The sequence below is a fragment of the Oryctolagus cuniculus genome, chromosome 3 (assembly GCF_964237555.1).
Source record: "Oryctolagus cuniculus chromosome 3, mOryCun1.1, whole genome shotgun sequence".
Taxonomy (NCBI): domain Eukaryota; kingdom Metazoa; phylum Chordata; class Mammalia; order Lagomorpha; family Leporidae; genus Oryctolagus; species Oryctolagus cuniculus.
The window spans coordinates 145,244,879-145,258,577 of NC_091434.1; the positions used below are offsets into that span (position 1 = coordinate 145,244,879).

At 40.9% G+C, this 13,699-nt stretch overlaps 2 protein-coding genes across 7 annotated transcripts in view; one reads left to right on the forward strand and one right to left on the reverse strand.

Annotated features, from left to right (window-relative positions):
* The window catches only part of GNAT3 (G protein subunit alpha transducin 3), a 75,566-nt gene that overhangs the window by 53,522 nt on the left and 8,345 nt on the right, over positions 1-13,699 (reverse strand). For 2 of the 5 annotated variants that reach the window (XM_070071244.1, XM_070071242.1), the window contains one exon: positions 9,396-9,432. The exons of 2 other annotated variants lie outside the window; for them this stretch is intronic. Coding sequence is in view for 1 of the 3 variants with exons in the window: in XM_002712017.4 (XP_002712063.1) it covers positions 2,090-2,207 (118 nt within the window). In the remaining 2 variants the exon portion in view is untranslated. Of the gene's footprint in view, positions 1-2,089; positions 2,348-9,395; positions 9,433-13,699 lie in introns of those variants that run through there. One more of the 5 variants, XM_002712017.4, reaches the window with a different exon arrangement.
* CD36 (CD36 molecule (CD36 blood group)) overlaps positions 1-13,699 on the forward strand; it is a 206,392-nt gene that overhangs the window by 24,334 nt on the left and 168,359 nt on the right. The gene's annotated exons all lie outside the window — the stretch shown is intronic.

Here is a 13,699-nt window from a genome sequence, read left to right on the forward strand (position 1 = left end):
GTTCAAGTCCAAAATGACAATGAAGCAGAATCACTGAAGGCCTTCGCTGTTTTGAATCTCATGATTGAATCATTATCACACATGGACGTCAAGTAGAGTCCAGAAGGGAAAATATTTGGCTGAAATAGGAAATATTAAAGAGGATTTGATTCATTTTGTATTCGGGAAACATGTGACTGAGAGTTTTAACACATATATTGTTGGAACCAAAAAAATGTAAGCGTACTATATGATAATGTTGAAACTGGATATACAAAACAGTGATCATCTTGGGAAAGTAGAACATATAGAACATATATGATTCTTCTAGATCTCTGGTACAATGTTGCTCTTTCTTCTTGTCAAAACCTACCACCTAAATCGAAAGTAGTTGGTGTGGTTCTTGCTTCATCTGACAGTATTTTCTATAATAAATTGGGCCAACATCATTCGCTGCAAATTTTCTGATTCTGGAAGCCCAGATAAATATTCTGAATCTCAATCCAAAGTTTCAGGAAAAAATCCAGTTCCTTTATCATTACACTGCATATTTTTGACTCAGTTTTTGGCTATGCATTATGTATTTTGGGTTATGTGTACATATTCTTTAACCTATTCTCTCCACAATCAAATCTCCAAGGGACCAGCTATTCTAATATACTCATCTCCAGAGTCATTGCTTTGGGCATATTTAATGATATTTTCCTTTGAATTGTAGCATTAGCCTCCCTACTTTTTGGATTTCTATTTTTATTTTTATGAAATAATAAGGAAAATGTAAAAAGGAAGATAATTAGAATATGAGAATCCATGTTATTCTTGCAAAATTTTGTTCAAACACAAGAATTCTTAATGTATTTTCGCACCACTCTTGAACCACTGTTCTTAGTATAAAAGAATATAAAAGGCTCTTGTAGATGTGCTTGGCTTTGCCTCATGCCTTTTGTTTGTTTTATCTATATCTACTTTATTTTCACTCTTGATCAGAGCCTTTGAGACTTCTCTGAAGTGTTAAAGAAAGCACATTTGCTGATTCTGTAAGCTCTGATCCCAATATCTTTCTAAGTCCCTAAACTCCAGCTGGGAGCCTACAAATGCTAGGGGCATGTGTGCGGCCACAGGACCTGTGTATCAACAGGAGAACATACCCTTTCCTTTGAGGAGCAAGTGCTGGGGATTCTACAGTTGTTCATTTTTGCCACTGGGAGCAAATTGGCATAGCTAAGGAGCACTCAGAAATGGGGCAATTTGTTGTGTGAGATTCACAACTCTGAAATAAAATGAAGTGCTTTTGTGTATATGTATAACTAAGATCAGGGAAAATACACTATTCTAATTTAATTAAAGTTTGTGCTTTCTGCAAGAATTTATTTTATTGCAAAAGCATGCCTGTTTTAGTACCACGGCAGGTTAAATGTTTTATGAAAATGTTTAGCATTCTGGTTAGTTTGATTCTTTTGACTACTTGATCACTTATTGAACTTATAGTTGTGGTAAAACAGAAGGAAAAAAATAGAAAAGACAATTCCTGAATAGGATAACTATTATAAATGCTGTAGAAGGATTTAAATGGAGTATTTGTCACGAGTACATATAATATCACAGGCAGCACTTGGGAGTCTGAATCATGTTATTACCATAAATAAAGGTACTTTATGAATACTATCTAAGTAACTTGAGACTTATTGATTTTACCATCACAAGTAAATAAACAACATATTAACTTTGATGTAAAACAATGGAGCATTTCTGCTCAAACAAATAATACAGTTCTTTATAACATAATTAGAGAGCTGTTTTCAGTATTAGAAAATGGCATTCAGGGAATGATCAGGGTGCAATAAAATAACAAATATATAATGTTTCTTTTTACTAAGAGTAAATCATATTGTTGACAGAGAAATTGAGTCATCTAGTAAATATTCATCTCTTTCCTTAATAAAAATGTAATGAAATAATAAACAGAAAATTATTATGAAATATTTATAAAGTGCACATTTTCATAATAAATCTTCACAGTAATACATTTGAAATTAAACTTTGAAGAAAGTAAACACACAGTTGAAGGAAAACAGATTTTTGAAAGCAAAAATTAAAAAGAACCTGTTACCTAATAGTAGCAACTTTACAGTTCGTGCATCTCGCTCAGCATCTTCTTGGAGCTTTTTCTCCAGTTCCTTGGATCTTTTGGCTGACTCCTTGCTCTCTGAGCTAATTCCACTTCCCATTCTGCAGCGTTAAGATACTTGTGGCTTTATTTGCTCAAAGTTTTTCTAATGTAGAGCACAGCTCTGGCCTGGACGCAGGATGCCAGAGTAATGTCTGCCGAGGTACCCAACAGCCCATTCCCTCCGTCATAAAATTCTGCTTTGACTAAGAGGATGCTCTCTGATCTGTCACCTGATCCAGGACTGAAACCATCCAGCCATGCTGGATCCTGAAGAGGAAATTAATTATGCTTCCAAATTAAATGGTAACTTCTGGCACATCTTCACAAACATGAAGATCTTCCTTAGCAAGAGCCTAAGATAACGTAGGACGTTGTAAAAAATCTACACAATCAATATGACCAGCAGTGAGCAATCAAATCATTCATTCTCACTGAAAGTCGATGGTGCTTGTGTCTTCAGATATTTGGCTCTTAAGATTCTTCATAAGCACTCCTATATCATAATCAGAATACTTTTGTGAAATTATCCAAATTTTGTGGTCTTCCTATGTGTGAATTATAACTTAAAATCCTTGGGAATGTCTTACAATCTAACAGTGAATTAGAAAACTCCATTCTTAGAACAATGGGAAAAATACATATAGTTCTTTTATTCATAGATATTGTATTATTACAAACATAGAATTCAACACACAATTTTCTGAAATGATTGCTTTTAATCTCATGGGATCCATTTCTATAAATTGAGCTTTTACTGCCTGTGAGAAAGTCAATCCGTCAACACTAATTGAGGGCCCACTTTGTGTAGACACCCAAATGTGTTCTATGCAGGCAGCACATTAACTCTTTGGGGCCATTAGGCAACAGCTGCAGTGCTGGAAGGATTGGTATTGATTTGGTACCCAGGGAATAAAAGCCAGTGTGCTTTGAAACAGTGGGTAATTTGGCTCATCCTGAAAAGTAACAACCATAAACACATCTAAATATGTATTATAGTTTTCAACCACCCCAGCAGATATCACATACTCCCTGAAAATCTGCAGGTTTGTGGGCAAATATTATATTGCACAGGTTTTTTAAAAAGTTGAAATTCATTTTTTATTTTATTTATATGTACCATAAAACACATATTAGATAGAAAATCACCATTTTCCTTATAAACAAACAGATTTGGTTACCTGTGGGAGAGATAAGTCTTTCAATGTGCATTTTAGGATTTGTGAAGGTGCTGAACTACAAAATGCTAAAATACAGCCAGGCCATCAAGCTGTCAGTACTGTGCTTGTGGGATCATGTGCAAAGTTTGAACAGGTGGGTTTTTGCATGTTCATACAATAAGGAAATAGGCTGCCAGATTAAATACATATTCCTGCTTTGTTTACTTTTCCATATTTAAAAATTATGCTGAAGACACATAAACATAGTCAAAACTTCTTGGATTTCATCCCTCCCAAAGCCACATTTTGCTCACAGAAAGATGCAGAAAGGTAGGAATGCAAAAATGGGTGCAAATCTTTTGGCATTACTTTTGCAAATACAAAAGGCCTGAAAGGAATGAGATTTGCTTGGCTCAGTTTATTTAAGCACACCTACGAATTCATAGTCTACTGTTAGTACTTAGCAGAACATTAAGTCTTCTTTTGCCTATGCTTTTAAATAGAAATGAAATATACATGGTTCCCTGGATATAGGATTCTTCTATGTTCTAAAGCAGCAATAGGCTGGTGGGATAGATGACACAATTTGCATTCAAATGTAAACATACTCCTTTTTTTTTTTTTTGTGGAAAATGTACCCTGGTTTTGAGAGGGCAGGTGCTTTGCTAAGGCTTCCTAGTTGCATTACTAACTAGAATGCAAAAAGAGATTGTGTTGGAAGGGTGTGGTATTTTGTAATAATCATTGAAAATGACTTTTAATAAATCGTTGCTTTTCAATTCTTATTTTTTTGTGTTGCTTTCCTGCCTGAAATCATCTTTTGGCAGTGTCATACACGAAGGAAAACTGACTTGAGGTTGAATACATAGAGAGAATCCTTCAATTCCTGAAGTCATTGAAATGCTGCCATCCGAGATGGTACAAAGAATCTACCTCTTGCTGTATTTGGTTGGGGTCTCTGTGAAATCTTCAGAAGGGGGTATTAGCTTTGAAAAAGTTTGATTGATTACTGCTGAACACTTGCAATTCAACATACACTGGAAGAAACATGCTTCAAATAATCAGTTTGCAGTCCATGATTTTTAATGTCTCTTTTGCCAATATTAATTATCTGTATTTCTACAATCATCAGATTGGGTTTCCCTGGGGAATGTTCCATGTAGCTGATTCCTGTGACTTCAGAGCTTCAGTGGCTTAGCTCCTGCTGGGAATTGTCAAGACAAGCTGTCAACTGTGTTATTCTTTATTTTGTTTCCATATCTTATAAGTGGTGTTGATTTCAAGCACGGTGTTCCTGGGTGGTTTGAGCCCTTGCTGCCTTAGCAATGACCTTCACACTTGTATATTCCCAAGAAATTTGAGGCAAACCATCTCTCCTTTGCTAATGGTACTCAAATGTGCACTTCTGGGAGCTCTGAGTATGGTATTTCCTCCAGAGAGCTCATGGCTTTTGGGATTTCTTAAGAGCAATCTTTCAGTCTTGAGGGAGTGGAGGGACACTTGCTGTTTCAAGTTAGTGCATGCAGATGATGCAGTAAGTTACACTGTCAGTGTTATAAGCTTTTATGTCTTTTTTTTTTTTTTGACAGGTAGAGTTATAGACAGTGAGAGAGAGAGACAGAGAGAAAGGTCCTCCTTCCGTCGGCTCACTCCCCAAATGGCCGCTGCGGCCGGCGCTGTACTGATCCGAAGCCAGGAGCCAGGTGCCCCCTCCCAGTCTCCCATGCGCGTGCAGGGGCCCAAGCACCCAGGCCATCCTCCACTGCCTTCCTGGGCCACAGCGGAGAGCTGTACCAGAAGAGGAGCAGCCAGGACCAGAACCCGGCATCCATATGGGATGTCGGTGCCGCAGGCAGAGGATTAACCAAGTGAGCCACGGCACCGGCCCCCAAACTTTTATGTCTTAATGGGCAGTATGGATATATACTTCTATTGGAGGTGGTTTCTACCTTTACTGGTTCCGGGCACTCTTCTTTGTGGACCAGGATATGATTATATGTATAATAATGATTGAATGGCAGGCACAGTTGGTTCCCAGAGTGCCTCCTCCTGTCCCCAGTTCTGTCTATTGTAAGATTTGTAAAATACATCTACTAAATATGGTAGCATTACTAACTCCTTTCTATCTCTGTCCTTAGTCACTTCATTTTTGCTTATTGTAACAACCTCTTACTAAAGCTTCCAGATTCCAGTCTCTGCCCTCGCTCAGTCTTGTTGGACTGGGCCAGGCGGAGTTGCCCCAACCCAATGCTCGCCATTACTATTTTCTTACTGAAAAACAAAAAGTCAGTGGCTCCCTGCTGATGACTGTCTTCTATCGTACTGCTGCTGCCATATACTCAGTAGTCTAGTCAGCGCTACTTAACTTATCCACATGCATTTCTCAGTATTTTTCAGACTGCATTCTCTATTTTGGCAGAGGTGTTTTTGTTGTTTCTTGTTTTTGTCTCTCTCCTAGTTAGGCATCCATCTTGGTTTTCATTCATGCTTTTGTCCTTACTAAGAATGTCTTTCTCCCAGGCATGTGGTTTCCCCATACTATCCATTCTTTACAAAAGAGCATAATGCTTGTGCTCTTCCCCTCACTTCATACCCTCTATAAGCACTGCATGATTCCTTCCTCTCCAAATCCTAAGCGGGGTCTGCTGCTGGTCATTAACTGGAGGTAGATTGCAGTGGGCAGCACACTTTCCTGTGCCTGTGCACTCCAGGTCTTCTTTTCTGTCTGCAGGCTCTAAGCTGACTGACTGCAGATAGAAGAAACTTATAGAAATAAACGGTGACTGGTGGGTGGATAATAGAGTGTTTGACAGGTCTCTGCTGCATCTAGGAAATGCATTATTCTCCTTTCTAAGAGCTTGCAAGTGGAAAATATCAACTGTGGAATTGCAGGAGTTTATTTATGCAGCAGTTAGTCTCCTGTCATGTGCCAGGCATGGGAGATAAATCAGTAAACAAAATACTCAGATGCATTCCGTCCCAGAACTTAAACTTTGTGTGTGTGTGTGTGTGTGTGTGTGTGTGTGTGTGATGGGGGGAGATGAGGAAGTTCACAGAGACAATAAACCAAATATGTAAATTTATAGAATTGTAGATGATAAAGCATGCTATGAAATACACAAGTAAGAAGAGTATAGCATATAGAGTATGTAATGATGGAGAAGTCTAGGGGTTGGAAGTTTTAGTAACGTGTACTCGGAAGACCTCACTGAAAATGCCATTGTATTAGATTAAGCCCTCTGGAAATGGGCTTGAATATGAACACATGATTGAGAGATTTTATTGGAAATGTCATCTGGAAGAATGCATGTGAGCCAGTGAAGTGACACTGGTATGGGAGAAGCTGAGCTGCAAAGCAACTGGAACAGAGAAATCAGCCAGCCCTGCATGGGGAGCTCTGGTGCTGAGATTGTTATTTTGATATATACTGAAACCAGGCAGGAAGACCGGACCATTTGAACCCTTGCAAGAACCAGACACTGAATGTGCACTGGCAAAAGGGTGCTATTTTGGGTGAGATCCTTTTGGGTGAGTATGATTTCTGAATAAGTGTAAGCTGTGACCGTGTCAGTGATTTCTGGGCCTCAAAGGATGCACCTGGGGCCATGTGTCTGGGCTTTCCTTACAGTCTCCTCTTTGTCTAGTGCCTCCACTGCATCCGGTTACTCTTTCTCCTCGGGAAATTTATAGTAAGTTTAGTGAAATAAACTACAGCTCCTGTCAGTGCTGTTGGTCTCAAGACTGCAATGGTTAGTCATAACCTTCCTTCTCTGCTATCCATTTTAGGTTTCTCTATCATGACAAGAGCCAATGGATTAAATATTCTGTAATTTCCACAATAGGGTAGGAAGGGTAAATCTGTGTTGGTGCCAGTCAAAAAGAAAGGCTGTGCTTTCTAGGATGGACAGAGTCCACTGAAATAAACTTGTTGAAAAGTAACTGGCTGATCTCCTCAAGAAATTTTGCTATCTGGGAGAGGGGGTGTCATCTGATTTTTATTGCTTGTAGATAGGACATTGGACAGAGATGGTCACAACAGCATTGGTGAGTAGGAGGCCACACTGTCAGGCCCATCCATAGTCTCCATCTGGGAACCCATGCTATTCCACTTGTGAATCCATTGGTCTGGCAATGGGGATCCCCTGACAGGCTGGGTAGACATCAATTGACCAGGTGTGTCTGCCTCTTGGGTACTTACAGCTCTTTTATGGTACATGTTCATTACCATAAAAGCATAGGATTAAATCTTATAATATAAATGAGATAAAAATCCTCAGCAGGTACATTCCTCAGAACTCTTTGTCCCTGACCTTTTAATCAGTTTATTTCAGGGACCCACAACATCCAGCCAATGCATTCACAACTATCCATAAGTATACTTTTTTTTCCACACAAAGTGGATAAGTAGGTGCAATTACCATAGCTCCCCCAGTTGGAAGGATTTTCCCTCACATTCTATCAGTTCCATCTTTAGGTAGGGATATGAAAGAGGAATAGTTTATTTTTAGCTCATACCCATAATTTTACATCATATATTTTTACCTGACATGTAATCCTTGCTTGGCCTTTTCCCCTTTGTTGCCTGGTTACATGGTCAGCTAAGGAGAGAGCCTTGGTGACTAAGCCACCTGAGTAAGCAGTTCACTTGTGCTCTGTGGCCATGGTTTTGCATACCTCAGATGTTATACTCCCACTAAACAATGGATTCCTACTAAGTAATCCAAATTCATGACTTGGTGGGTCTTATGCAATGCACATCATTGTAGGTATGCTTAGCCACATGGTCACTTGATATCTTAGCATCAGATGCTTCATTTCTTAATTGGCTCAGTAATATCAAATAGCAAATGTACATGTTTCAGTCAGTTATACCTGGCATGGCTCTACTCATAATGGATCAATGTTATGATTCTCCTATTGGGACTTTCTATTAACTCTACAAGACATTATTTCTAACTGCAGATGATTCTGATATAGCAGTTTTCAATGGCAGTCAATTTGCACCCTTCCCATATTTGTCAATATTTGGAGACATTTCTGGTTGTCACAAAGGAATTTTTTCCATATTGGTCAATATCTGGAGACATTTTTAGCTGTCACAAATGAGAAGGAGAATTGTCACTGGCATTATAATGTCTCCAACAAATGCGCAGGAAGCAACCCTTATCCCCCAAGCAGAGAATTATCCAGTCCCCATTGTCAACTGTACTGAGGTTGAGACACCCTACTCTGGTTCTGTAAGCCTGTTGGAATGTACTAGTTGATGGAACAAGGACATAAGCATCAGCCATTTTTAGATTTCTTGTCACCCTTGACTTCTTTCAAGAGATCAGTTCCATCTCCCATCCTGTACTGTTCCCCACCCTACCCCCTGCATTCTTCTCTAGGTTTGGAAAGCCAATGGGCCAAACCCGAAGAACCAGTATGAAGAAGTTCATCTCTGCCAACTGCCCCCCACAGCCGCCCTTAGCCCACTGAAGATATAAAAGGGTCCAGCCCACTGGGGTCTGGGCCTCTGCCCCATGTTTGCTCTGTGAGCATAATGGCAGTTGGTCAATCTCTGCAGATTTATTTTCTCTGAATAAATTCTGTCTCCTCTCTGTTCTGTGGCCTCTGTTTCTTATATTTGGTGCCTGTTTCTTATATTTGCAACCCTATTACAAATCGCTACTCTTGTTTCTTTTATGTGACTTTGTAGATAAGTTGGAGCTGGATGTGCAATCTCTACAACCCAAAGAAACCTCTAAGGTATGTACATTTTTCTCAGCAATTAGGTGCAAAAGATAATTTGTCCTTTACTTTCAAGGAGATCTTGCATGTTTCAGACTATGGCTTTTCTAGAAAATTCCATGGAATGGCAGAGCTCTGAATATCTGTAATGTATTTTACTGCATTCTAGAGTTTCCATGCTTTACCATGGCTTCCAAATGTATTTGTTATGTTTGGTTCACCTTGTCCAGTTAACATGATGTCATCAATGGTGTAGATCTGTGCAACATCTGGGGAATGTTAAGACAGTACATCTCCCTTTGGAATCTTTATGGCAGAGTTTGAGATGGTCATCATAGACAAGTCAGTAAATAACTTACAGTCATTTGTCCCACTGGAATGCAAGCTCTTCTTGTTCTAGATAGGAATGGGGAGAAAAAATTTCACTGAATCAGTGGCCACAGATTATGTACCTGAGGCTATGCTAATTTGCTTCAGCGAAAACACCACAATGGGAAAAGTGGCTGCAACTAGGGTCACTGTTTAACTCAATTTGTTGGGTACCAGGATCCAATGGTTAGTATGGTTATTCTTTCTTAAGTTAAGCAGGAATACAATGGGGTCATCCGTCCCTGAATCCTTATACTTTTAAGCTGACAAACACCCCTGCCATTTTCTCTAAGGTGCAATATTGGTTTTGCTGATTTTAATTGGGTGTTGCATTGGTCTGCTTGGGCTACTATAACGAAATACAACTGACTAGGTGGCTTGACCACAAGAAATATATTTTACCAGAGATCTGGAGACTGCAAGTGTGGCAGGTTAGTTCCTGCCGAGGCCTCTCTCTCTGGCTTGCAGATGACTGCTGCCTTGGAGGATGGCTACTCTTAGCGTTTGCCTCCTCAGATTGAATAAACTAAGCAATACTTGTATTGGCTGTTTATTTATTTTGGCTCTAAGAACACTGGGCTCTGCTGAACCCTTCCATGGGTCTCTGCATGTCCGCTCTGACCTTGACTTTCCTTATACAAATATACCTACTTCATATCTCATAATTAAATGCTGCCATCTGGCCTCTACTATTGTGGGTTTTTATCATAACCATTACTTTGAGGAAACCTGTCTATAACTATATTTTCTATTATCAACACCTGCTTATAAAGACAAATCTCAATAATGCTGAAATCCCTGTCATGGGAGGATTCCTAAATTTAGTACATGGGAAGCTTTGTGGTCAGTTTCTGAAGTCTGATTGATTTTCCAGCCTCCTGTGTGTGTGTGTGTGTGTGTGTGTGTGTTTTTAAAGATTTATTTATTTATTTGAAAGAATTGCACAGAGAAGAAACACAGAGAAAGAGATCTTCCATCTGCTGGTTCACTCCTCAAATGGCTGCAATAGCTGGGGATGGACCTGACTAAAGGCAGGTGTCAGGAACTTCCTCTGGATCTCCCACTTTGGTGCAGAGGATCAAGGACTTGGGCCATCTTCCACTGCTTTCCTAGCCACATTAGTGGGGAGCTGGATTGAAATGGAGCAGTTGTGTCTTGAACTGGTACCCATATGGGATGCAGTGTCACAGCTGGCGGCTTAACCCACTGCACCACAGTGCCAGATGCACCTCTTGTGTTCTTCATTCTAATGTGCCAGCCTGTATCAATCTTTTGTTGCCTTCCTCTACCATTTGTCATAAGACAACATTATATAAGGATACTTCAAAAGATTAGAGGAAAGTAGAATTAAAATTCAATTTTATTTTGGAGCCAAAAATTTGAATTCCATGCATAATTTTATCATATGTGCTTCCATGGACTATTTGAAGCACCATTCTATTTAGGCTTCCAAGGACCATTCTAGAGAAACAATACTATCTCTCAGATGTTGAGTCCTGTATCACTGGAAAGGGCTTCTATATAATATTTCTCCTTTATTTAATTTATATTTCTCCTTTGCTCAATCCAGCACCCTTATAATCCTGTAGTGTGTGTGTGTGTGTGTGTGTGCGCGCACGTGTGCAGGTACAGTTGAAAGACTCTTCCGGATCCGTAATTACTTACTGGCTAGATACTGTGGCTCTTTTTAAATATTGCCTCTTTCTTTCATTAGCAGATTCCAGATTTCCCTGGCCAGGTTTGTCATTAGTAGATGATGGTTAATTCTTTTTTAAAAAAATGTTTATTTATTTATTTGAAAGGTAGAGTTACAGAGAGGCAGAGGCAGAGAGAGAGGTCTTCCTTCTGCTGGTTCACTCCTCAGATGGCTGCAATGGCCGGAGCTGTGCCGATCCGAGCCAGGAGCCAGGAGCTTTTTCCAGGTCTCCCAAGTTAGTGTAGGGACCCAAGGACTTGGGCCATCTTCTGCTACTTTCCCAGGCCATAGTAGAGAGCTGGATTGGAAGTGGAACAGCTGGGACTTGAACAGGCACCCATATGGGATGCCGGCGCTTTAGGCCAGGGCATTAACACACTACGCCACAGCGCCGGCCCTTGATAGTTAAGTCTTGATCTCCAGGAGAAGCAAATATTGATCCTCACTAAGGTGCATAACTTGTAACACAGAGGCCTTTGACTGTGCTCATGCAAAGGGTGGTGTTAGCCTTTAAAAGGGAAGAGCAAACCACTCCTGCAAGCCCAGAAGGTCTAGGGGGAATTACAGACTCAAGATGCTTTGTTATGGCAGCCTACAAATCCCTACTTTACGTCCCAAGACCCCACTGCTTCTCAGAGGACTTGACTTTGCTCTGCTGGACTTGACAAGGTTGACAATTCAATCTTCTTTGGAACTCCACTGTCCTTTTAGCTAAATCTGGGACTTCATCTTCCCAGCAGGAGAAGAGTCTACATGCAGCTGAGAAGGCTCCCTGGCTTTTTACACATTGCATTAAAGTGGTGTTTGTCATCCTTGGCCATCCACTGTCTTTCTCTAGAGAACTGATAGCAATCAGCAATAGCCATCAATGCCATGGTCAGTATAATTTCTATTTCCTCACACCTCTCAAACACTGAAATGTGTACTACCTATATAATATTGCCTCTCACAAGTATCCTTTCTCAGGCAACTATCAATGAAAACTTTAAGAACTGTTCTGCTACTACAAACCAGAAACAATCAGTATGAAAACTACCAGGAGCGCTTAATGGTGCAGCTGACTTGTGGATACCAGTGAGAAATCTAGCCTCAATATCCCATTTTAGAATCTGCTTCCCAAGACAGCTTCCTGGAAAGAACTGGAAACAGGGTTTGCATGAAGAGAGGAGAATGGTAAATACCCTTGGCGGACAAACCTATACGGAATGATGGAGGCAGGATCGGGCAGCAGGAAAGGTTGGGCTGCGGTGTAGTTGCAAGACAGGCCTCAGCTGATCCTCTAGGGAGTCTGCAGTTGGAATGATCTTCAGAGGCATAACTGACAGAATGAAACCTCATCCTCAAAACCAGCCCAGTCATTGGATGTGGGGTGCCCTTGGGTGAGGGTTATAACCTTGGGCACAGACACTCCCTTTTGGTCGAGGACAACTCCTGAAGAGGGACTCAACTGCCAGTTCTCCTAGCTGCTGGATCAGAGAAGGTCTCAGTCATGATAGAAGGTATAGATGCAACAGTAGAATGTTTGCTCCCTAACATCTGGCAGTGGCATTGAAGAGGTGAGGAAATGAAAAGCACAAACATCTGGAGAAGGGCAAACCTGAGCAGAAGGAAGAATGAGTGCAAAGGTTGTGAGTCAGGCACCTGCTTGGTGTGCTAGAGCTGCAAGGACACCGCTGTGCTGGAGGATGCTGGGTGTGGGAGGAGAGGCAGGCAAGGAAAGTTGGTGCACATGGCAGTGAGTTGTCCCAGTTGTTGAGGGCTTAACTTCTACTCCCAAGAGAATGAAAAGCATTGCAGGGTGCTGAGCAGAGAAACTGATATGAGCAACAAGGGAGCTGGAGCACTCTGGGTGCCATGTTGAAAATAAGTGAAAATGAGTGCTTGGGCCCCTGCACTCATGTGGGAGACTTGGAGGAGCTCCTGGCTCCTGACATTGGCCAGGCCTAATCCCAGCTAACATGACCATTTGGGCAGTGAGCCAGACAGATGGAATATTCTCTCTCTCTCTCTCTCTCTCTCTCTCTCTCTCTCTCTAGCTTTGCCTTTCAAAGAAAATAAATACATCTTTTTTTGTAAAATATGTACTTATTTATTTGAAATTCATAATTACACAGAGAGAGAAGGAGAGGCAGGGAGAAAGAGAGGCTTTCATCCGCTGGTTCACTCCCCAATTGGCCGCAACAGCCGGAGCTGCACTGATCAAGAGCTGGGAGCTTCTTCTGGGTCCCCATGTGGATGCAGGGGCACAGGGACTTGGGCCATCTTCTACTGCTTTCCCAGGCCATAGCAGAGAGCTGGATCAGAAGTGGAGCACCTGGGACTTGAACTGGGGCCCATATGGGATGCCAGCATTGCAGGTGGTGGCTTTAGCTGCTATGCCACAGCGCCGCCCCAATAAATACATCCTTTTAAAAAATACACTGAAGAGATATGGGGAAAACACAGTGAAACTAAGTAGGGAGATTTTGCAATAATTCAAGTGAAGGCAACAAGATTTAGACTAAATTATCACAGTGGTGACAAATGGTGCAATTTTGGGTTTGTTTTATAGGCAGAAGTGGCAGGATTTGCTGAAGGATCTGATGTGATATCTGAGAA